At 41.8% G+C, this 25,846-nt stretch overlaps 1 protein-coding gene across 1 annotated transcript in view; it reads right to left on the bottom strand.

Annotated features, from left to right (window-relative positions):
• Nucleotides 1-25,846, bottom strand: part of DEPTOR (DEP domain containing MTOR interacting protein) — a 135,287-nt gene that overhangs the window by 75,836 nt on the left and 33,605 nt on the right. Inside the window, exons 2-3 of the mRNA XM_015085654.3 lie at nt 16,957-17,135; nt 15,593-15,716 (exon numbers count right to left, since the gene is read on the bottom strand). Of these exons, the coding sequence (XP_014941140.1) occupies nt 15,593-15,716; nt 16,957-17,135 (303 nt within the window). The remainder of the gene's footprint in view (nt 1-15,592; nt 15,717-16,956; nt 17,136-25,846) is intronic.

A 25,846-nucleotide genomic window follows, 5' to 3' on the forward strand; every position in this document is an offset into this window, starting at 1 on the left:
TGACACAGTGGGGCTCTTTTAAAGGGCTGGATTAAATACTAACCCTTCTTTGAAAGTATCCCAACTAAAGCACAATCCAGGCAGATCTCTCTCTGATTTGAACTTAAAGTTAATACCATGGTTTATATATCCATTGGATTTTTAATGCACTCAAGCTAAGCTAGAAGCTTCTGAAAGATAAGACACCATGTCTTAAATGCTTTTATTTCTTAAAAAAGAAAACAAACAAACAAACAAACAAAAACCAAACTGAGCCTAGGGAAGGCATATACATTAAGCGTTCAACAAATATTTGTTATTCAACCGACTAAAAACTAAAAATATCACAAGCAACAGAAATAGAGAGAGTTATTTGCCTTTGAAAGGTGAAATCCCTGCCTCTTTGCTTGCTATCCTAAAATCTGATGGAAGAAAAACTAGAACTTTTTCGTGATGATTTTATGCTCTGAAGAGACTGATATTCTGGAACCTGAGTTGTAATTTTCACATTGCCCATGGTTTTTAGTGTTACTGCAGTAAACATTTTCAGAACTTAAGTCAGGTTTAGACAGAATAGGAATGCAACTGCAAGACCACAGTCCTAAATGGCCACATTCAGCCATGGTTTCATAACTGCAAAATTACACAAGAAGGAGAGAAACTGAGCACTTTTACAATGAATTCAAAACAATCCCAACTTCTGTGAGCCTTTTGAAACAACTGTCAGGGGAAGCTTAGTTCTAAAACATACCATAAAGGCTCCTTTTAAGGGAATGGTTATTATTTAGTTTGGATGCTTCCATAATTATTGGAAAATAGAAGCATTTGAGGCCAAAGACAAAGAAAGAAAAGGGGTAAAGAAAGAAGTTTAGGGGAAGCAGATGAAGTAGTGGAGAAAAATTGAGGACAATACCAACTAGGGAAAATAAATATACTGTACAAAAGTAAGAAAGTGATAAAAAAAAAAAAACTGAACACAATGAGAAGTGGATACTACTTTTGTGCAGGTTAATGAGCCAGGTGACAGTAGGACAACATTGTCCTGTACATTTGTGGAAGTGGTGTGAAAGAGGAGGAAAAACAGTCTCTGCTCTCTTTTTTCAAGCAAGATCTTACATTGGACAATCATAAGACGCCACTCTTGAAACAAATTAAAAAATCACTGCTTTATTACACCTGTGGTCAACTGATTTTGTTGTTGTTGTTTCAAGTTTTTATGTAAATTGCAGTTAACATATAGTGTAATATCAGTTTCAGGAGTAGAATATAGTGATTCATCACCTACATACAACACCCAGTGCTCATCACAAGTGCCCTCCTTGATGCCCATCACCTGTCTAGCCCATGCCCCCCATCCACCTCCCTCCATCAACCCTGTTTGTTCTCTACAGTTAAGAGTCTCTTACATTTTGCCTCTTTCTCTTTTTTTCCCTCCCTTTTCCCTATGTTCATCTGTTTTTCTCCTAAATTGGTGGTCAACTGATTTTTAACAAGGGTTCCAAGGCCACCCAATCAGAAAGAATCATTTTTCCAACAAATTATGCTGAGATGATTAGACAGCCACGTGCAAAAAAAGAAAAAAAAAAAAGAGGCTGGACCCTTACCCCATACTCTGTAGAAAAATACAACTCAAAATATATTAAAGACCTAAGTAGAAGAGTTAAAACCATAAAATTTTTATAAGAAAACATAAGGGTAAATCTTCGTGACTTGGGATTGGACAAAGGATTCTTAGGATACCAAAAGCACCAGTGACAAAAGAAAAAATAGATGAACTGGACATTAACATTTACAACTCTTGTGCTTCAAAGACACCAGCTAGCATGTGAAAAGATAACTCACAGAATGGGAGAAAATATTTGCAAAGCATATGACTGACAATGCATTTGCATCCAGAATACATAAAGAACACTTAGGGGAGGTGGGGACGGGTGGGCTAAATGAGTAATGGGCATTAAGGAGGGCCCTTGTTGGGATGAGCATTGGGTATTGTAAGTAAGTGATGAATCACTAAATTCAACTCCTGAAATCAATACTATACTATATGTTAGCTAACTTGAATCCAAATAAAAACTTGACTTCAAGCTCAATAATAAAAAGACAAATAACCCAATTTCAAAGTGACTAATGATCTTCATAGACAAAAAAAAGATATACAAATGGTCAATAAGCATATAGAAAGATGGTAGGCATCATTGGTCATCAGGAACTGCAAACAAAACCACAATGAGCTATCACTTCACACCCTCTAGTTGGCAAGAATCAAAAAGTCAGATAATGATAAGTTGTTTGCAAGGATGTGGGGAAACTGGAGGCCTCATAAGCTGTTGGTGGGAATGGAAGATGGTACGGCCACTTCAGAAAACATCTCAGCTCCTCAAACCACTAGACACAAAGCTACTATGCGATCCAGCCATTCTACTTCTCTCTCTATGTCCGGGAGACATGAAAACATATGTCCACAGAAAAACTTGGTACACAAATGTTCACAGCAGCATTATTCATTACTGTCAAAAAGCAGAAACAAACCAAATATCTGTCAACTGATAAAACTGAAAATGTTATACGTGGACACAATGGAATACTATTTGGCTACAGAAAGGAAGGACATATTGATACATGCTACAATAGGGATGAACCTTGAAAACATGACAAATGAAAGAGGCCAGTCACAGAAGACCACGTACTGTATCATTCTACTCACATGAGATGTTCAGAACAGAAAAGGCTACAGGGACAGAAAGTAAACCAGTGGTTGCGTAGGGATAGATGAAAGGCCAGGGAAATGACAGCTAAGAGTTAATGAAGTGATGAAAATGTTCTAAAATTGTGGTTACGGTTGCACATATCTGTGAATATACTAAAAGCTATTAATTTGTATACTTTAAATGGGTCATTTGTATAGTAGGCGAGTTACATCTCAATAGAGCTGTTAAAAAATCACTACTTTGGTCATTTCACTTATTCATTCATCAGTTCAATAAATATTTATTGAGCATCTTCTATGTCCCAGGAGATGCAGAAATGAAAAGACACAGCCCTTGACCTTAAATTGTTTGTCAGTGGGAAGCTTATTAAAATTAAATTAAAACCTATATGCAAGGTAGATAAATACCATAAAAGAGTTAGTAGAAGTATATAGATACTGAAAGGGAAGAAAGGCATCTAGGAGTTATCCGGTTGATTACCTCCTCCTCTGTTCCTGCCTATGAACACAAATGGTTCCAGAGACAGTGGCAATGAGAAGCAACCCTGAGTTTGAATCTCTGAACTGTGATTTCCAAGCTGTGGTTGGGCTCTACGATCCTAAATTTCCTCTTGCAGGTCATAAAGATAATAATGCTTACGTCAATGGGGTTATAAAAATTAGAGCTAATCTATAAAAGCATCTAGCAAATAGCCTGGCACCAAGTAGCAGTGAACAAGCAATACACATAGGTACATACACACACCATGAGAGTAGACCCTTGTTGACTCTTGTCAATCCTCATCAGGTTGGGCAACAGTTCAAACTAACCAGAAGAACCAATTCCGAGTATCTGGGGACAGGAGGTGACATTCAGGTGACAGGTGAAACACATAAAAGCCAAAGAAGTTTAATTTCTTCAAAAGAAATGTTATATTCTAACGAATGCTAACACTGATAAAAATCAATTTTGTTTAGGATGTTAAATTATAGTAGGCTACAGAGGACAATCTTTGAAAAGTACTATTTGGGTGGTGGTGGTTTCCCTAAGTGTGTGAAGCTTGTGAAAATTTATTGAGCTGCACACTCAGGATATGTGTATTTTATGTGTATTAAACTTCAAAAGTTTAACTACAAATTGAACTTTAATACAGTTAAAAATATCTGGATTTTCTTTCTTTCTGGTCTGAAAGACTCTTTTGTCAGGGGCTCTGAAATTAATAAATGCTTTCTGTCAATTCAGTGCTGTTTTCATTTGGCGGAACAATGCCTTTGCTTACACTCCTCAGCTCTGTGTGAAGAGACCATAATTAAGTAGGGATGTTTCCATTTAGTAAATAAGCAAGAAAAACAGCATAGCAACTACACCTCTTGGACTCGTCTCTACATTTCAAGACAAAGCCACCTACAGTGGGGAGGGAGTTCCACACAAAGCCTCTAATGATGGAAGAACACCCTCCTTCCTGAAAAAGTCCCAGCCATGCCTTCCCCTGGTATCACTCTTAAAAAAAATCCACTTTTACTTTGCTCCAATATGTGCCTCTTCTCTCAGAAGGTCCTGCCCCCTCTTCTACTCTGTGTGTGTTCTTTTTCCTCTTTGCTGCAGAATGTCTGGCACAGCCTCATCATGCCCTATCCCTCTTGATCCATTCACTCTAGAATCTCAGCACTTAAAAACAAACAAGCTATTTCCTCTAGAAAAGCCTCTGAGTTCTTAATCTCTTCCAGATGGAATAAACTTGACAGTTGATGTAAGTGAGAGTCATTGGATTCAAAGCATATTGGAGATGGTATTCAATCTCTACAGGTTCATTCAGGGAATTAAAATTTTTAACTTTTAATGCTTATTGTGGGAAAGTGAAGAGTATACACTGTGAGAAACTTCTGTAGGAGCACTTTTCTCGAACTGGAAGTTTAATGCTTATTACTTAGCCCATCGCAAATTCACTTGCCTTACCTGTAAAATAATGGTGAAAATCTCTCCCTCTTAGGGTATAGGAAGAATTATATGAAATAATGTGTGAAAAATACTTATGATGTTGCCTAGAGCAATGAGTGCTCAGTACATTGATGGCTGATTAGTATTCTTATTCTTTGAATGTTTATGATAAGAACCTACAATGAGAAAATACAAATAGAGTGATCTAAGATTATCAAATATCTATTACTGGTTTTACTCAAATTTGAACACTCCACAGGTTAGGAAAAAGGGAAAGGGGCTAACCATTGACTTCTTTCCTAAATAAGAATGACCAAGGTCCATGACCTCAAAGAGCTTCTGGCCAAGTTGGAGAAATGAAACACAATCACCTTGGAGAGGTGGCTGCTGTAGTTACTGGGCTAGAACCCAGGATGAAACAGGTGCAGAAAGGGAGCCAGAATAACCCATTACGATTCAACCACACTCCGTACTTACACAACAGTGGGGACTGAAAGAACCCTGTGCCAATTCTGACCATCACATCATACATGGTACACTCTCAGCGACAACAGAAAGAGCAAGTCAATTTTCCACTGACCGAGTGTGGGCAATTCTGCCTGCCTGTCCACTCAAGGAGATACAAGATCACTCATTTCAGTTCCCAGGTGGGTCTCCAGGGCTTAGCAATCCGGGTCCCAGCAGGAAACTACAAGAATGTGCACATGGGTAGTGAAAGGTAGTTTATAATAAAAGAACTACTGATCTACGGGCAGGGTTAAAGGAAATGACAATGTAAAGCTCCCAGACTGGCAACAGCAGTGATCATTAACAACTCTCGGTCTGAGGATTCTAGAGGGAGGGAAGTTTCCAAAGCCTAAAAGAGATGTGGGAAAGGACAGGGCTGCCTGACATCAGCTGGAGTCTCCAATGGTGGGGAGGGAACAGAGAAATAAAATCCTGACTTCACGCTCCTCCCTCCCACTTACTTCCTGCTCATGCCTCCCACTGACTGAGGCAATGGCAATGCAGCCTAGTAATGCAGTCAGTCCCTGTAGGTCAGTCTCTGGGGAACACGGAGGGCTGGGAATGGGGAGAGAATGGATCTGGAGGACGAACAGAAATGTCTCACATACAAGCTGGACATCTCAGCATGCTTGATGCAATTCTAGTGTAGAGAGGTAATCCGGGGTAACACAAGGATACTTTGGACTATATGCATTTTGACACCCTGCATTAGACGAGGCTCTGCTGGGCTTTATCTCAGACTGCACAACAAATCCGTGAATTATGCATTTTCTTGCAATTTTAGAGATGATAAACAAGCTCAGAAAGGTTGAATGTTTTGATGAGAGACAGGAGAAGAGCTCTGGCACATGCTTCCCCAACTCTAGAAATCTCAAATGGCTCTTTCATTTTACCAGTTGAAAAGTAACAACAGAGACGGATTGGCAAAGTGAATGTTACAACGACAAGGTTCGCCACCCAGCAGTTCCGCGGGATCAGGAAAACATGGCAGAAATAACCAGCACAGTCAACCTCCACCATCAGTGAACCCAGTCTGCCGTTGAAGCAGCAATGTGTTTACCTTTAAATCAGCTCTAAATGACACCTAGAGCTAGAAATCTGTAGATGACAAGCTAGGGCTGATGGCTTCTGACAGGCACAGCTGGCTTGCTGCCTGTTCCGCATGTTAACAAAGCTTGAATATTACTGCCATACGTTATATGGGGATAGCATTGCCAAGAAACAGTAAGGGGAATGTGATTTCCAAGACCAGACCCAAAGATGTTTCTCAGCCCCATTTAAAAATCTGTTCAGCTGCATACTGTTTACTATCATCTAGTGGCGTTCATTATCGCTACCGCCCTGGCTTGAAGTTACAGAAATTTTGCAAAGTGGAAACTGCAGACGGAAAAGCAGTTACAATCACGGGCTCTGGAGCTGGAAACCCAGGTTGGGATGGTCCCCATGCTTTCTGGTAGTTCACCTTGGTGAACTTGGTGAAGTGCTTGGTATCCAGTTCATCGTTATCGTCCGAATCTGCAGGGCATACACCACTGTCTCTCCAATTCCTCTGGTCAACATCTGGCCCTAACAGCATGGATGTCACCTTGCTCTGTCATTCTCGTGCTTGCTGGTACTCTACGTTAAGCCTGATGCTTCCTGCCCAACCTCCCACCAGCTTTTTTAGTGATTTACAATATTGTAACTTATCTACTTTATAATTGTGGTCAATAAACATAATATTTTACCATTTTAGCCATTTTTAGGATATAGCTTAGTAGCATTAAGTACATTCACCTGACTATGCAATCATCATCACCATCCATCTTGAGAACGTTTTCATCTTCCCAAAGCGAAACTCTATATCCACTAAATAATAACTCCCTGTTCCTTCTTCCCCCCGGTCCTCGGCAACCTACTTTTTGTCTTTATGAATTTGCCTACTCTAGGGACCTCACATAAGTTGGATAATACAACATCTGTCCATTTATGACTGGCTTATTGGCATGATGCTGTCATCCACGTTGTGGTACGTGTCAGAATATCTTCCCTTTTTAAAGTTTACTTATTTTATTTATTTATCTCTACACCCAACATGGGCTCAAACTCACGACCCTGAGATCAAGAACCAGTGTTCTTCCGACTGAGCCAGCCAGGTGCCTCAGAATCTCCTTCCTTTTTAAAGCTAAATAATATTCCATTGTACACATGTACCACATTTTGTTTATCTATTCATCCATCAATGGACATTGGTTACATTGACCTTTTGGTTAATGTAAATAATGTTGCTATGAATAGGGTTGTACAAATATGTGGTCAAGTCCCTGATTTCAATTACTTTGGGTACATATGCAAAAGTGGAATTGCTGGATCATATGGTAATATTACGTTTAATTTTTGAGGACCCCCCCCATACCATTTTTCATAGTGGCTACACCATTCCCACCAGCAATGCACAAGGGTTCATCTCCCCCACATCCTCACCAACACTGTTACTTATTATTTGTTGTTTGTTTTTGTGATCACCACCCCGATGAGTCTGAAGTGACCACATCATCACTTTTTGTGTTTCCAATGGATCTGTGTTCCCAGATGCATTTCACTACCCCTACTTCCCAGTCTTGGGGCATAACCAAAAGTATAGACCCTGGCTAGTTCTGTTCCCAGAGAACAGGCATGAGCTCAGCTACATGACCAAACTGGCCATGAGGTTGGCTCCTAGATGGCCCTTCTCTGGCAGGCTGAAGCTGCAAGCTGTAAAACAAATTAGAAAACCAACAAAATTAGGTGAACCAGGGCTGGATGTTTTCAACATACATACACACTCTTTTCCATACTTTACACTTAGAACTTATAAGGGAGTGTTTAGACAGAGAAAATGTTTGAAAATAACTGCAGTATAAAATTTTTCTAGATATTGAAAATGATAAAACAATGAGTTTGTTTTATATAGTCTCTCCAGTCCAAGGTCTCTGACAGGCAAATTATTAAACATTTTAATAACCCGTCAGGTGAAGCCCACAATTTTGCATGGCCTGTTATATAGAAACTTTTTTTAAAAAGAAAGGAAAGAGGGGTGCCTGGGTGGCTTGGTCAGTTAAGCGTCTGGTTCTTGGTTTGGGCTCAGGTCATGATCTCATAGTTTGTGGAATCGAGCCCCACGTGGGGCTCTGCACTGACAGCGCAGAGACTTCTTGGGATTCTCTCTCTCCCTCTCTCTCTCTCTCTCTGCCCCTCCTTGGCTTACGTGCGCTCTCTCTCAAAATAAATAAATAAACATTAAAAAATAAATAAATGAAAAGAAAGAATAGATGGTTAGGAGCACCTAACAAGGATGCAGTTCTAGATCAAAAGTTTCCCATGACTCCACATAGAGCTGCACATATAATAAAACCCCTTACATTTCTAAAATTGTTGTTAAACACCCTGTGAGAAGACTTTAAAGACAAAGTCCTTTAAAAATAGCATCATTTTAAAACTTTTTAAAGCAGTAATCTCTTTTTTCAAGTAAAATTTTACAGAAAATCCCTTTTTTAAAAATTTCATGTTTGTAACACAACATATACTTACAAACGTTAAGTAATGAAACCTATATGGTAGCTTTGATTACCATACACACAAAAATACAAAAATAAGAGAAGTGGTGATATTTATTGCTCCCTCAAGAATCAGCTACAAAATCCAATTAATTTGTGCATTTTGTTTCAGTTGCCAGGGTATAATTCTCCGTGGATTGTGCACATCTCCTCATATCTTGCAAGCAGAAGCACTGACAGCCCATGTTCTAAACTATCTTTTCAATGTTTGCCTAATGAGCAGACTTGGAAGATAGTGTCTCTCTCTGAAGCAAAAGGGCAGACTGGTTTACTGTCCTGTATAATAAAGATAATGTCTCCCTCTGTGCTAGAGAGCAGTTTGCTTTAAGACTATTACAAAAAATTCAGGTTCCTCATGCTTTCGATCCTCTTCTGTAACCCAACCCTGGCAGGTGTCATCTGGCACCCATTGTGCTCTGCTATAGGAACCAAAGCTTGCAGAACTCATTCCAGAAGATGACGATACTCTGGTTATTACTATTGCTGAGAGTAACAAACTGTCCTTTGTCTCTGACCCAGGGGTCTCCTGTCTTCTGCCGGCATCCAGGAAGTGATGGCACGCAAACTTGTTAGCTTGCAAATAAAATAAAATCTCAAGATTCTTAACAGTTCTTGACATTAGTTATACAGCATGGAAATCATTCCTTGTCACTCACACAAGCAGTTGGGAAAGGAAACAACTTTTAACCTACTTACATTGCAATCTTAGGACACTCTTCAAATAAACCAAGAAGACAGGAAATGTTCACTCCAAGACTGTATGAATCACTATCAAACTGAGCAGCACATGTAAACTGTGAAAATGTAATACATAGCCTATTAGGAAGTATTTTTATTAAAGTTTGCAAAATAATTAAAATGCATTTTGAACACAAAATTGGAATCAATTCATAGGACTCAGTATCTCAGTTTGAAAAGCACTTCTATCCCAGAAATGGAACAAGATGGAGTCAAAAGCTTAAAAACTTTTAAAGACTTTTTTTTTTCCTCCAGCTCCATGCTTTAGGGTTACATCAGTCATTACACCTCTCTCTAGCTCATCTTCCTCATCTCTACAGTGGGATTAATTGTGTAATAACTCCCAGCATTGGGCAGGGGGCCAAATATGATAATGCGTAAGATGCTTTTTAAACCCTAAAGAGGCAAGACAAGGTGAACCTCTGGCTAGTGTTGTTTGCCATTAAAAGCAAGTTCTCTGTAGCGCTTTCATGGAACAAGTTCAGCAGCTCACAGCGATCATAGCACGCGGAGTCCTTTGTTCATTCAATAAATATTTATTGTGCCAGGCACTGGGAGGGAACAGGAAAAAGATCCCAGGGGCACATGGGAGAGAAACCTCTGATAAGATAAAACACACAAAAGGGCTTTTCCCCTTTGGGTACAGTTTCTCCCTTATATTTCCCTTCAGTCCTATGGAGGAGAGAATATAAAGGAAGCCGTGGGACTTCAACAGAGATCTAATGGCATGCAGGCACTGTAAACCAGTTCTTCACTCAGGTTTATACTCCTAAGCAAACTAAATAGATCATGAGTGGCTGGAGAGAGAAATTCCTGCTGCTGAACAGACCAAAGGCCCTTTAGGTGAAAAACTAAACTAACGTCTTTATGAACCAGACCTAGAAGGGACCTACCTCCATGTTAAGACTGAGGTTAAATTAGAATTGAGAAGTCTCCTCTAGGTCTCAAGATGAAAATCAGGGTTAGTTTAAAATGTGCATTTAGGAGCGCCTAGGTGGCTCAGTTGGTTGAGCTTCTTACTCTTGATTTCGGTTCAGGTCATGATCCCAGGGTCATGGGATCAAGCCCTGTGTTGGGCTCTGTGCTGAGTGTGGAGCCTGCTTAAGATTCCCTCTCTTTCTATCTCTCTCTCTCTCTCTCTCTCTCTCTCTCTCCTTACCCTTCTCCCCTGCTCATGCTCTAAGATAAAAAAAAAATTAGTTTTTAAAATGCACATTTCAAATATTGGTTTTAGTAAGGAAAGTCCAGATTGTACCTCGAACTTATATTCTCTTTTATAGCTAACTCTATTTATCAATATATAGAGAGAACACTTGATAATCCTGAGTTCACCTTTTTCCTTAAAGAGATCTATTTTGCTAACTGCTAGATGATGATCAATCTTCGTCGTTTGGAATATGCACCTGAAATATCTTCTGCCACGTGAAGGCTGAGTACACAGATCCACCGTTGTTCTTTTAAGTCACAGGTATTTCTATCCTGATGATGCAGGTTTCATATGAAAACTAAAAATTGCACTATTTGGGACAACGTGAGTTTTGTTCATGCATTGCATGTCTGAGGTATCTGGGCCCATGCAAAATTAAGTGGGAAACGGTATGTCCCTCCTGGAGACGGCATGCCCTATCCTATGCACCTTCAGTCCATAGTGAAGGTCTGATGAACGCCTGTTGATGGAAGTGCAGTGGGACCTGAATGTTCTCAGGTGAATTGCTCAAAATGACAAATTCTGGGCATTGATCCAGGGGCACACATCCTCCTCACACTTCTGTCCAGCTGGCAGCAGTAGATGGTCAGCAAGATACGCTCATACCCTGAGGTAGGCCCTGACCTGTGTGCTCATACATCATGTTAGTTCATTTAAGCCCCACAAGAAGTCTACCAGGTCAATACAATCAATATTTCCATATACCAGGACGGCAACGGCAGGCACAGAGAGGTGAAGCCACTTGCCAACAAGGCACAGAGCCAGGATCCACACCCAGGCAGCCTGGCTCCCGGCTCTTAACTTCTAGGCTAGGCTAAATCTTAAAAGAATATGATAATAAGAATAGATACCGTTCATTTATATACTGATTTACTACTCTAATAGCAGCTGCTAACATTTCTTGGGCTCTCACTCTGTGCCTAGCACTGTGTTCAGCAATGCACAGATTGTAAATTCCTCCCAACAGCCTTTCCGAGTGGGTCTCAGCCTTGCCTCCATTTATGACCACAGATCAGAGAGTTTCAGCAGCCTGCTCAAGGTCGCAGAGCAAGCTAGTCGGAGGCCAGGACTGGAGAGCAGGGCTGGGTGACTCCGAAAACCCACACCCACTGTCACTCACTATGCAGAGGACTCTGGTCACCAGCTCTCCCATAACCTTCCTCATGGTGGGACACCCTGAAAAGGCCAGCTTTTGCCCCTTAACTGGTGTTCGTTTGAGTACCTCTGAGTTGAATTAACTGGAGCAAGATGGATACTAAGAGGTAGCAGAGCCACTGTGAGTTTTGAAACACAGCTGTGTCCTACAAAATAGCATACTGAGAAACGTCTCTATGGATAGGAAATCAAGGTGCCCAGAAATCAGCCCGGTTCACCAAAACCCCAGGCAGAAACCACCCAGTTTCACAACGTTCTATTAATAACCCAGAACAAGAAAGCAAGAGGAGGGCAAAAAGGATGTACAGACAACACAGCCAGCCCCCTCCAGAGCTGGTGGGAGTGTGTGGAGAGCAGCGGCCTGTGCACCTGCTGCCTGGGTTCGGGTGTCCCTCTTGAGCCATATCGCCATCACACAGAAATGATTTTATTGCCTCAGGTCCCAAATGCTCCTCCCGAAAACCAGGGTGATAATGTAATGTCCCACTTAATTTATACTGTATTTTATATTATTATTTACTACGCTATTATTTCTATTATTATTTACTATTCTCTTATTACTCCATTAAGAGAGTTCAAATAAAAGAATCTAGTAGAAGTGTTTTGAAGAGCTTAATTTACAAATAAAAGAGGTTTCTATCACACTTTTAGCATACCATGTAGATTCATCTCTTTTTTGGGGGTGCCTGGCAGGCTCAGTCAGTGGACTGTGGGACTCTTGGTCTCAGGGTTGTGGGTTCGAGCCCCATGTTGGGTGTAGAGATTACTTAAAAATAAATTCTTTAAGGGGCACCTGGGTGGCTCGGTCGGTTAAGCGTCCGACTTTGGCTCAGGTCATGATCTCACACTTAGTGAGTTCGAGTCCCACGCTGGGCTCCGTGCTGACAGCTCAGAGCCTGGAGCCTGCTTCAGGTTCTGTGTCTCCCGCTCTCTGTCCCTCCCCTGCTCACACCCTCTCTCTGTCTCTCAAAAAAATGAATGAATGTTAAAAAAATTTTTTCTTAATAAATTCTTTAAAAAAAATGTATCTCTTTTTTTTTCTTACAATACTGTTTACTATATTCCCTGTGTTCTTTAGTCCCTAAATCTATAGGGAGATTTGTGTTGAAGGAAAATTGCTTTACTCTTCTTTTCCAATGTCTGCTTAGAATTATTTCAGTTACTTTTTACAGAAAATTCCATACCCAGATATTTACAAACTCCATGTTATATTTTACTATAAACTACATTTTGAAGAAAACATTGATTTCATTAATTTAATTTCCACAAATAATAATGATACATCTTTCCTAATAAAAATGTTTTCTAAAATTTTGAAGAAAACACTGATTTCATTAATTTAATTTCCATAAGTGATAAATAATGATACATCTTTCCTAATAATAAAAATGTTTTCTAAAATTTATTAACAACCTAGTAGCAATAAGTTTGGGCTGTGGGCTCCTAGGTTCGAATCCCAGATGTTTTTACTAGTGAAGGGACCTTGAATAAGAGCTTGAATCTCTCCCTACCACATTTTCCTCATCCATAAAATGGATACAATTCTTCTAAATCAGGTTCATTATGATAATAAAAAAAAATGGACTAGTCAGGATGTCTGATACATAGTTATCAACCAACAAATATTATCAATTGTTATTATTTTAAAAGGCAAAGAAAAAAAAGGAACATATATTTTGCAAGGCCTTCTTTCATAAATGTTAGAGATATCCTAAACAAGTATTCTGGCTTTTAAAAATACAGGAAAAAAAACTTCAATAGTAAAATAAATAAAATCCTTGAAGAGGTGAGCTGTGCACAAAACTATTTACTTCTTCACACTATTTTTTAAAGTACCCAAAACTTACAAAAGAATATACATGCTGACATTCATAGAAAAGATATCCAAGGAAACATGAGAAATATAATAAAAAAAATGATTAAAGGTACGGTAAACAAAACTGATCATGTAGGTACACTGAGCCATCAATTCCAAAGGCCCTAAAGGTTGTTCCATGTATGTTCCAGCAACCAACAATAGGGGCCAAGACTGAGAGGCAGCAGCTAGTTCACGCAAGGTTAAGTACTGATTAAATTACTTTTCCTAGCATCAGCACCTGGGTGGCTCATTTGGGTAAGTGGACTTCGGCTCAGGTCATGATCTTATGTTTCCTGAGTTTGAGCCCCACCCACCTCAGGCTCTGTGCTGACAGCTCAGAGCCTGGAGCCTACTTCGAATTCTGTAACTCCCTCTCTCTACCCCTCCCCTGCTTGCACTCTGTCTCTCTCTCTTAAAAATAAACATTTTTTATATTAAAAATAAATAAATAAACAACTTTTCCTATTACTAATTTCACGAGCATTTTGAGGAATAAATTTACTGGGAAATTGAGATACTGAACACTAATTGCACACAGAAAAAAGGATATAGCAATATTGATCCGTGGAAATGACATGTTTTTGACAACATAGAATCTTACGTTTTGAAAGGACCATCATAGTGATCAAATTACTTACCACCTGCTAGAATTTTCCGAAATGAGCTAAGAAAGTAAAAGAAAACAGCAACAACACATATACATATACTCAGATGTACAAAGAAAGGTGCTAATGGATCCCTTCCATTCAAGTTCATGTGAGTCCAGGAGATGAGGGGTTTCGTATACCTCGGTATAGAAAGCAAGAGACGAGAGAAGTAGCACACATGGGGCATGTGTTGGACAATACCAGCACCAGAAACAGGTGAACAGAACTGGGATGGAGGCAGAACACAGGAGAGACAGACTCCAGGGTGGCCATCGCTGTCAGGCTAATATCTGAAATGACTGTCATCTCTGGGGCCTGACACACCGAGCTACTGAGCTAAATATTTAAGTAATTGACACAATTTATTCTAATTCCCACAATAGCACTAAACACCTAGGAGGTAGGTGCCATCACCACTCCTATGTCATAAAAGAGGAGGTTTACAGAGGTAAGGTGACAGGGCTAGAATCAAACTCATCTGGCTCCTAGCCATCATGCTGCTTGATCGGACCCCCCTGACCTACCTCCCCATGCACCAACCCACCCATCACAGAGTAGGCTCTTTTGTGCGATAAATACATATTTCCAACTCCCTCAAGCCTTGAAAGGCAGCCAGAGTTAAGGAGGCAGTGTCTGCTCTAATGGCTGCCCTGGAAAAAAAAACCAAAACAAAACAAGGCAGGATGGAAAAGGGACCCACAGGAACAGCGGATCTGCCCAGACACGAACTGGACTGCCAGGGAGATCTGAGATCCAGCCTCTGAATCCTCCTGACTACAATGCATTCCCCTCTTCAAAGAGCTGAGAGATTATTCCTCTTACACCATCCTGCCTCCTGAAGTCCTCTCACGACTCATCTCTTAACCTGAACTTGAACTTCCCCTGTAATTGACACTGCTTCTCCAGCCATTGACAAGATCAAACCTCCAAGGTACACAACGGTGTTCAAAAGAGAAAATAGGCAGCTGCATGACTTGAGGGCAAACAGCGAGCTGCAACTTTGCGGGGTTTGTTTTTTTTTTTTTTATGTTGGAATTTTGTCACATCGACTTACACGTAGAAAATAAGTATTTAAATATTTTATATTTAAATAAAATCTTTATTAAGAATCTTATGAAATCGACTTCATCCCTGGCAAAGAGAAAAGCAAATGAGTGATGGAGTCTTCCCATATTAAAGGGAACAGTTATGTAACCATCTCACGTGAAGAGCCAGGCTGAAGTCAGAATGATAAAAGCCCGAAATAGCCCTGCTTCTCTCCACAAGTTAAGATCACATGGGGGATTCCACGAGCAACATACTTCTCGTACAGCCTCTGTCCTCTCATGAAGGCCTTCACTTCATTGTCCAGCGGGAAGGTGCCGTCATCCTTCCGAAAGCGGTAGAAGAGTTTGACGTCCTTGAATTCCTTATGTTCATCACACACTGAAACACAATATACACAGAGAGGCCCATAAGAAAAAAACAAAACAAAACTCATTTAATTCCTCACATGCAGTGAGATGCTAATTAAGACTTGTTTCACTGCCTCATTTCTCAAGCACACTCCTCTATGATTTAATACAGGTATTTAACACAGTACCTGGAATAGAGTGAGTACTATCACCATCACCATCACCTCATTGTCTAGTAAAAGGGTCACAAAATTCAATTCATCATTCATTCCACAAACTCTTCTTGAGCACAATGGGGGAGGTATCAGCCTCAAAGAATGTGAAGGCTAGTGAAATAAAGAGCAATGTCAGCATGTAATAAAAATATGGTACAACATGGGGCGCCTGGGTGGCTCGGTCGGTTGAGCGTCCAACTTCGGCTCAGGTCATGATCTCGCAGTCTGTGGGTTCGAGCCCCGCGTCGGGCTCTGTGCTGACAGCTCAGAGCCTAGAGCCTGTTCCGGATTCTGTCTCCCTTTCTCTCTGCCCCTCCCCTGCTCACACTATGTCTCTGTCTCTCTCAAAAATAAATACACGTTAAAAATATATATATACGGTACAACAGGGCAATGAAAGAGGTGAGGCGATACTGAAGTGACAGACCAAAGAACCCCGTCGCCTAGCTGCAAAGAATGGACACTTCTCTGAAGAGCTCGCATGTAGTTAGAGACCTGAAGATTGGATAGAAAATGGGCAAAAGTGAAGAGAAAGGGCATTCCAGCCCAAGAGAACATCAACATATGAAAGGTCTTGGTCAGTTTTAGAGATTTCAAGGAGACATGTTCATGAATGTTCGTAGAGATGTCGAGAGTAACAGCAAAAATTTGGAAACCCCTTAAATGTCCATCAGCAGGAGAACGGGTAAAGGCACAAAGGCATAATTATACATGGTATACGCAGCAGTGAAAATGAGCAAACATGGATGAATCTCACAAACAGCATGTTAATCAAGTTGTACAAGAATAATCATGCATTTTTATAATGATTTAAAGCACTTGCAACAGTATGATACTTTGCTAAGAGATGCATCTACAGAAAGGAAAAAGTATGAAGCAGTAAATGGAAATAAGCCCAAATGCCTCTTGGAGGAAAGAAGGGAATGCCACCAGCGAGAGGTGCACAGGAGACCAAGTGTTTTATCTCTTAAATGGGTAGGTTTGTATCTGGAATAGAAGACGCAGCCCGTGTCTTCCTCCCAAGCTACCTTGACGGTCGGTGGCCACCTCACTCACCGTGATGAATGATGCCCCGGTCTGCTAACTTCTGCATGAGTTTGATTGCTGTCTCTCTGTCAGAAGCCTCTTTGTGCTCAATCAGCCAGTCAATCAGTTCTTTGGCAACAAAGCAGTTTGGGTAGGTTTTGAGATGATGTCGCCTATCTTTAATAACCTTTTCTTCATGCAGCCTGAGCCTGGAAAGAAAGTTTGGCAATCACTTTAGGAATTTTAATGACAACGCAGATCAGTCAGCCGATTGCAGAGCTCAGTAACAAGTGGAAGCTCTAAATGCATTCGAGTGCCGTTCACATCCCTGTATGTCAGTGGGGGAGGGGGTGGGGAGGTTCTACACGGTCAGGGCCCAGAGGCCCCAGACAGTGATTGCACCCCCAGATCTAGAGATGATGCAAGCAAATGGAGGGGAAAACAACCATGGACAAGCTAGAGCTCTCCTGCCAGCCTGGAAACCGAGAAAAGCTTTCTCACCCCTGCTCTGTCTCACTGCCTTCTCTTTATTCCTCCACCAGTGGGCTTATGGCTTCGACCAAACAGCAAACAAAAACTCTAGAAACTTGCTGAAACCAGGTACTTCCTCTTCATCACAGATTGCTCAAGGTCACCACGTCTGCATTCGTTCACGTACGTAACAAATGAGTGTTCCAACCTCTACTACTATGCACTTCCAGGAATCAGAGACCTATGTGGGAAAGTGCACAGGGATCCTGGCCTTCACCTGTCCCGCTTTCTACAGGGGCAATAGCTTATCCTTACGTGACGCTTACCAGGTTCCAGATGCTTATTTGAGCACTTTCCACAGATGCACTAGTGTCCGCAACAACCTCATCAGTTATTATTACCATCTCCTTTTTTTTTTCTTTTTTTTTACAGCAGAGAGAACTGAGGCCCCAGAGAGATTAAGTGACTTGCCACACAGCTAAAAAGTGATGAAAATTAGATTTGAACCTGTTGGTCTCCCTTCAGAGTCCAACTTCCCAAGTGTCACATCCTGCTGATTTTAGCCAGGGAGGGATAAACAAAAAATCCAGGAGAGATAGATTAAAGCTGTTGGACAAACACAATTTATTTACAGGCTGATGGATTAGTGTGGAGAAAAGTGGTTGACACAGAACCTTCCCTTACTCCCTTCAGAACTCAGTGGCTTTATTCCAAAAGAGTCTTTTTTTTTAATGTTTATTTAATTTAGATGGGGCGCCTGGGTGGCTTGGTTGGTTAAGCGTCCGACTTCGGATCTCACGGTCCGTGAGTTCGAGCCCCGCATCGGGCTTTGTGCTGACAGCTCAAAGCGGAGCCTGTTTCGGATTCTGTGTCTCCCTCTCTCTGCCCCTCCCCCGTTCATGCTCTGTCTCTCTCTGTCTCAAAAATAAATAAAGGTTAAAAAAAATATTTAATTGGGGGGGGGGCAGAGAGAGGGGGAGACAGAATCCGAAGCAGGCTCTACGCTCTGAGTTGTCAGCACAGAGCCCAATGCAGGGCTCGAACCCACGAACCGTGAGATCATGACCTGAGCCAAAGTCAGATGCTCAACCGACTGAGCCACCCCGGTGCCCCTCCAAAGGAGTCTTAAACCTGCCTTTAAAAAAGAAAAAGAATTTCTTCCATTTGTTTTTCCTTCTCTTATCATCCTTGCATTTACTTTTTAATTCTTGAGTTGGGCGAAACACAAGATCAGTTTTCTTCCTGTTTCACCCCCACCATCCTATGCCCCTAACCTCATTTTCTCAACTGCCACATGAGTAAATCGCACAATAACTGTATGAGCTTGGCAAGTGGCTTAATGTCTCTTTCTTCCTCTGTAAAATGAAGGCAGTTATGCTCAGCCTATCCTTGGCCACGTTGAGACTGGGCGACATAATGTCTATTAAGTACCAGCACCCAGCATAGTGCCTGGCACAGAACAGGTCCTGACCTCCTTTCTTCTACTCCCTAAGGAAAAAAGTAGATGATACTCTTGCCTGCTTTTTGAACAGAGCTCACCTAATGAAATTTAACGGGTTTTGATACCCCAGGGGTTATAGTATACGTTGGGAGAACTCTGAGGCTTAGACCTCTTTCTTGCTAGACCACTGTTCTAGGCTGAAGTATGTTCCCTTAAAATTCATATGTTGAGGCCCTAAACCCCAGTACTTCAGAATATGACTATATTTGGAGATGGGGCTCTTTTAAAAGGCAATTAAATTAGGGGCACCTGTGTAGCTCAGTCGGTTAAGCATCTGACTTTGGCTCAGGTCATGATCTCACAGGTTGCGAGTTCCAGCCCCATGTCGGGCTCTGTACTGACAGCTCAGAGCCTGGAGCCTGCTTCAGATTCTGTCTCCCTCCCTCCCTGCCCCTACCCCTCTCACACTCTCTGTCTCTCCCTCTCAAAAATAAATAAAGAAAATTAAAAAAAAAATGTTTTAAGGTAATTAAATTAGGGGCACCTGGGTGACTCAGTCCATTAAGGGTCCAACTTCGGCTCAGGTCATGATCTCATGGTTCATGAGTTCAAGCCCCATGTCGGGCTCTGCACTGACAGCTCAGAGCCTGGAGCCTGCTTTGGATTTTGTGTTTCCCCCACTCATGCTGTCTCTCTCTCTCTCTCTCAAAAATAAACATTAAAAATAAAATAAAAGGTAATTAAAACAAAGTCATGAGGGTGGCCATAATATCATGACTAGCATCCTCATAAAAAGAGGAAATCAGGACTTGCTCATGTACAGAGAGGAAACCATGTGAAGATACACAGAGAAGGTGGCCACCTCCAAGCCAAGGAGTGAGACTTCAGAAAAGCCAGCCCTGCCAGCACCTGGATCTCAGATTTCTAGCCCCCGTACATTTCTGTTGTTTAAGCTGCTCAGTCTGTGATTCCCTGTAATGGTGGCCTAAGCTAAGACAACCACAAAGTACTTAAGACCGGAGGCACCTGAGTGGTCCGGAAATGAAGTGCTCAGCTGGGACATCAGCACGGAGAAGGGAGAGGAGGAGAGAAATGAGGGTCCTAACTCCTGTAAGCTGAACAGAAAGAAAAAAACCAGGGCACCTGGGTGGCTCAGGCAGTTAACTGTCTGACTTCGGCTCAGGTCACGATCTTGTGGTTCTTGAGATCGGGCTCCACATCAGGCTCTGCACTGATGGCGCAAAGCCTGCCTGGGATTCTCTCTCTCCCTCTCTCTCTGCCCCTCCCCACTTGCTCTCTCTCAAAATAAATTACAAAAAAAAAAAAAACATGTTAATTGAGCTCCTACTATATGCTCCATATTATACTAAACATTTTCACATATGCTCATTTTTTAAGTGTTTTATTTATTCTTGAGAGAGAGAGAGAGAGAGAGAGAGAGCACAAGCAGGGGAGGGGCAGAGAGAGAGGGAGACACAGAATCCGAAGCAGGCTCCAGGCTCTGAGCTGTCAGCACAGAGCCCAATGCGGGGCTTGAACTCACGAACTGTGAGATCATGACCTGAGCTGAAGTCGGACGCTTAACCGAGTGAGCCACCCAGGCGCCCGACACATATGCTAATTTAACTTCTACGGCCTGAACGTTGCATGCTCCCCAAGTTCGTATATCAAAATCCTAAACCTCAAAATGTCAGTTACGAGGGCAGTCGTCAGAAACAAGACTAGGAATATGAACACTAGGCTCTTGTCCTGACACCACCAGTAATTCCAGACGATTACACTTCCGAGCACCAGAATCTTCACTGGGAAAATGGGGACAATTATATCCATGATGATTACTTCATCACACAGTTACAAAGTTCATTAACAAAGATAAGGACAGCATTTGAGCCCTTACTATTTGTTAGGCACTGTTTTACCTGCTCTATTGGCCATCAATCCTTATGACAACCCTCTGACGCAGGTAATGCTAAAACCGCAATACCAACAGAGTTGTAATTATTGATAAAAAATAAATGAAGCTTAATAAAAAACATGTTCACATAGGGGTGCTAAAGCCTCACATGAATCCTTCTAATTAATTCAGTGGCAATGACACTGAGTAATTTGTTTAACATGCTCAAAGTGGCAGAATGTGAAACATTAATTCTTAGACACGATGTCTGTCAGGAATCCAAGAATAATGAAGACCAATTTATTTAGAAATTGAAACGTGGAACAAGCTACCATCTAATTTGGTGGAGGAGGAATTTGTTATGAGCCAAGAGAGGAGATTTAGCTCCTATAAACTTTCCAATTAAAAAAAATTATTAGGTAATATTTATCTTTAAATACTACAAAATAGAACCTTTTGGTTACTATCCTTTCTTGAACCCTGAGAGTGGGGCTAATTCTCGAGCATTTTTGATTCCCGCCGATCCTCACCCTGCACAGAGGGGAGAAGCCCCTGCCTCTTCAGCTCTACCGGGGCCTGGTACATTTCCATGTTCAGAAACCTGAGCAGACAGATGATGGACGGGAAAGAACTCTGGATCCAGGAGATACTGATATTTTTAGACAGGTTACTGGGGTCAATAATCGTGCTACCATCTTTTTTTTTTTTTAATTTTTTTTAACGCTTATTTATTTTTGAGACAGAGAGAGACAGAACATGAACAGGGGAGGGGCAGAGAAAGAGGGAGACACAGAATCTGAAACAGGCTCCAGGCTCTGAGCCGTCAGCACAGAGCCCGACGCGGGGCTCGAACTCACGGACTGTGAGATCATGACCTGAGCCGAAGTCAGATGCTTAACTGACCAAGCCACCCAGGCGCCCCAACCATCTTTTTTTATTTCATAGCCAGAAATACAGAATTCTAAGAATGAGCACTAAGAATTATACATTCCAGGGGCGCCTAGGTGGCTCAGTCTGTTGAGCATCGACTCTTGATTTTGGCTCACGTCATGATTTCAGGGTCGTAAGATGGAGCCCCAGGTCAAGCTGAGTGTGGAACCTGTTTAAGATTCTCTCTCTCCCTCTGCTCCTTCCCTGCTTGTGCTCTCTGTCTAAAATAAAATTGTAAGACAAATTGTACATGCCAGAAAAACTACCCCAATAAAAAGATAAGAATTTTCACACTGCCAACACATAACCAAGTGTTTCCATGTAGCATTGTGGGCATGTAATGTTTGCTGAACAAATGAATGTCCAAGGACACTAACAGAAATGACGCCATTTTCAAAAAGGTAAGGAGGCTTCTCAAGTAACTTAATAGGAGTCCCACTCCACAACTTAGTAGTAAACATCTATTATTACAAAACTACGCTTTCAATTCCCGGGTAATCAATTTCCAAAGTTTTAATCCCTATTGTACATGTATGAGTGTTTTCCAAAAAAACATTTTCCTTTTACCTGAACTAAACTTTACCCCTTACAGGTTTTCACAACTTTTTTTTAAAATGTTTATTTATATTTGAGAGAGAGACAGACAGACAGAGCATGAGCAGGGGAGGGGCAGAGAGAGAGGGAGACACAGAATCTGAAGCAGGCTCCAGGCTCTGAGCTGTCAGCACAGAATCCCACATTGGCTCGAACTCATGAGTCGTGGGATCATGACCTGAGCTGAAGTCAAACGCTTGGCCCACTGAGCCACCCAGGTGCCCCTGGTTTTCACAACTTTTAATATGCTAATATGCATGGAGATCTCCAAAAACTGATTAGAGTAAGGAGTATTTCAAAGTCTTACGGAAAAATGAAAATTTTGAGTAGCTAAGCCTCTCATGGAATACAACGACTTCATAAAATGATGAGCAAGGGCCTAAAAGCCACATTTTTTAAGTAATCTCCATACCCAACATGGGGCTCAAATTCACAACCCTGAGATCAAGAGCCACACACCCAACCACCTGAGCAAGCCAGGTGCCTCCTAAAAGCCACACTTTTAAACCATGTTTCCTGGACACATTGGTCACACTGTTTGCCATGTCCAACATCCCCTTCCATTTAAAACTGCCTTCCACACCTTACCCACCTCAGTTCAGGCAGAGTTCATGACCCTAGACCTGTTTCCTATGCCTGGGGCAGTTCCTGACTGAAAGAGCCCTTGACCTAAGGTGGCATCTGCACATACATGCTCCGAGGCAATTCAGTGAGGCGACCAGAGGCACAAGATCCTACCCAAGTGACAGTAATCAGCTATCCGAGCAGAACGGCTCCCTCCTAAGATTTAAACTGGAGCTGAAGTTTTCAAACTCTATTTGTGCCAAGGAACACTTTCTTCGTGCGCAAATTACCCAGGTGTAATTGTGTTAAGACGGAGCAACGTGGGGCATTCTAGCTAAAGGGCAGCCAGGTCCAGAGTATTTCCTTGTTTTCCCATTCGGTTCTCCCACATACACCCTCCACGTCCCCAACACAGTCTGCACGGAATTCCTAGAGCAAAGGTGAAAAATTCCCAAGACTGGAAGACACTAAAGAAACTGGCCAACCAGGAATGAGAAGCAAGCAGAGAGGCCAGCACAGCGAAGCTACGAGGGCAGGAGAAAGAGCCCCTAAGTCACAAAAGAGGGACAGCAAGAGATACCTGTCCCTGGAGTGCGTCGGTCCCTTAGAGTTTTCCAGTTCTTCTTCCAAGCTGTGCCCACCTTAATAATAACCAGAACAGTACCAATCCCTTCAGGTGACTGAATAAGCCTCGATTCCCCGAATCAAAAAGAACCACAGCTACCCAGTCTTACTAAGGTCCTTCCATCCTGGCCAGAGGCCTCTTCCAAACTTCCTCACATTTCTCACCTCCTAACCACGAATGCACCTGCCCTAAAGTCTGGATACACTGGGCTCTTCTCCATCCCCCGCACATGCCATTACCTTCCATGCCTATGCTCAAGACACAGATCCTTCTTCTGCCTTCAATAACTCAAAAAATGTTATTTGCTCTTCAGCTTAAAAGGCACCTCCTCTGTGAACATTTCCCCAGCCTCCAAAAGTCACAACACCTTCTTCCCTCCCTTCTCCCACACTATTTTAGTGCCGGTAGGAAAACATTCATCTCGCTGCATTCCACTTAGATGAGAAGGATACAAAGGGAGAGTTGCTTATTTATTTTTGTAATTCTAGTGCCTAGTGCATAATAGGGGATAGATCCTTGTTGACATGAAAAATCAATTTGCTCATACAATGCACTCAGCACGGAGAAGGCATAGAGCAGAATAGTCTTCTGACTAACAGAGTCCAAATCAGTCCACATTGAACCACTGGGAAGAATAACCATCCCTATTTTAGCTGCATTTTCAATACCACTGGCCAAGAAATTTAAATACAAAACCACCTTCCCGACGTTCATCTGACACAGCTGGTTCATTCACAGGCTTTAGATTCAAGGTGATTTTGTAAGATTCTATTCCTGTCCAGCAAACCAGCTGTGGGACTTGCATCAGACAATTTCCTCTCCCAGCCCCAGGAGAACAAACACTACTGAGCGCAGGGCGTTAATAATCCCTGCAAAATTACCGTCCATCTGATAAGAAATGCAGAAATTGTTTTTTGAAAAATAGCTTGCAGGGAACCTCACAGGTTGTGGGGCCCAGGGAACAAAGGGGGGGGGGGGCAGAAAGCACATATTCTCATTTAAAAACAGCGTCATAAATCTCAGCCAAAGTAAACACTTTAATTAAAAAACACAGCAAGCCAAACAGTGAGGCTGACAGTGTGAGCCTTGTGACTTGAGCAATAGCCCTGATATAGATGTGCTGTAAACCAAAGCTCTTGTCTTTGCCAGATGTTCAGCACCAGCTCATATCTGTCCTTGGGGATCAGAGAACTCAGAGAAAATCACTCTTGATCACCTACCCCTGAAAGGACCCGAATCTAAAAGGATGAGAAAAAAGACAGGAACAAATGAAATCTAACCTACTGCATTTCCTTTTAATGTTTGAATTTACTTTGTAATTAATATTTCAAATTATCAAAATAATATATGCTCACGGTAGATAAAAAGAAGCTCAATATGTATAACACGATGCTGGGTACTGATGATGCTAACTGTCAAAGCTGGGAGACAGGTGCATGAGGTTCACTACTGTAGTTACTTTGGGGTGTGTTCAAAATTTTTCCTGACCCCCACTGTTCAAAAGAACCCAACATTAATAGTTTCTTATGTATTTTCTTATGTACACATGTATGGCTATGTTTATGTATATATATTTATGTGAAATAGGATCATAATACACATTTCATGAGGTTTTGCTTCAAGAAGATGCTTGAATTCTCCCAACCTGATCAGAACAACAGACAGTGATAGGAAGGAAAGAGCATGAAACTGGTTAATGTAAACAGAGCACATGTGATTCTGGAAAGCCAGAGGGAACTGGTCTCACACACCCCCATCCCACCTCCCCCCCCAACAGGCACGCTATACAGAAAGCTGCAGTGAGCACGTGATGTCAAATATTCCACCAGCAAGACCCCTTTTCAGGAGGGTCATAAGAAATGGCTCTGTGAATCAGGAACAAGGTCAGAGCCATAAGTTCTATACAGAGCCCTTCCAGGGCATGGGTCAAGTCAGTGCAAAGAAAAGTCCCGTATATGCTGGGTATCTTGTCACCACAACAAATTGAGATGGTAAACACACCCAGGAGGGAAGCATGTTTGATTCTGAGTCCCATTTATCATTCACTATATTTGAGATCTTGATGAGGAGTATAAGCAAAAATAGTAAGTCATTTATACTTGACATCTGAACACAGCCACACGCTCAGAACTGAACCCAATGACATCCCTGTGATCAGGAAGGCATTGTCATATTCACTGACAGATAGAGAAGCGAGTTCAGAAAAATTAAAGTGACATGCTCAAGTCACATTTCAACCAGGGGCAGGGTCAGCACTTGAACCCAGATTTTCTGACTTCCATGTTTAGAAAGAGTTCCGTGGGGCGCCTGAGTGGCTCAGTTGGTTAAGTGTCTGACTTTTGGTGTCAGTTCAAGTCATGATCTTGCGGTTTGTGAGTTCGAGCCCTGTGTCAGGCTCTGT

The sequence above is a fragment of the Acinonyx jubatus genome, chromosome F2, assembly GCF_027475565.1.
Source record: "Acinonyx jubatus isolate Ajub_Pintada_27869175 chromosome F2, VMU_Ajub_asm_v1.0, whole genome shotgun sequence".
In the NCBI taxonomy this organism is placed as follows: Eukaryota; Metazoa; Chordata; class Mammalia; order Carnivora; family Felidae; genus Acinonyx; species Acinonyx jubatus.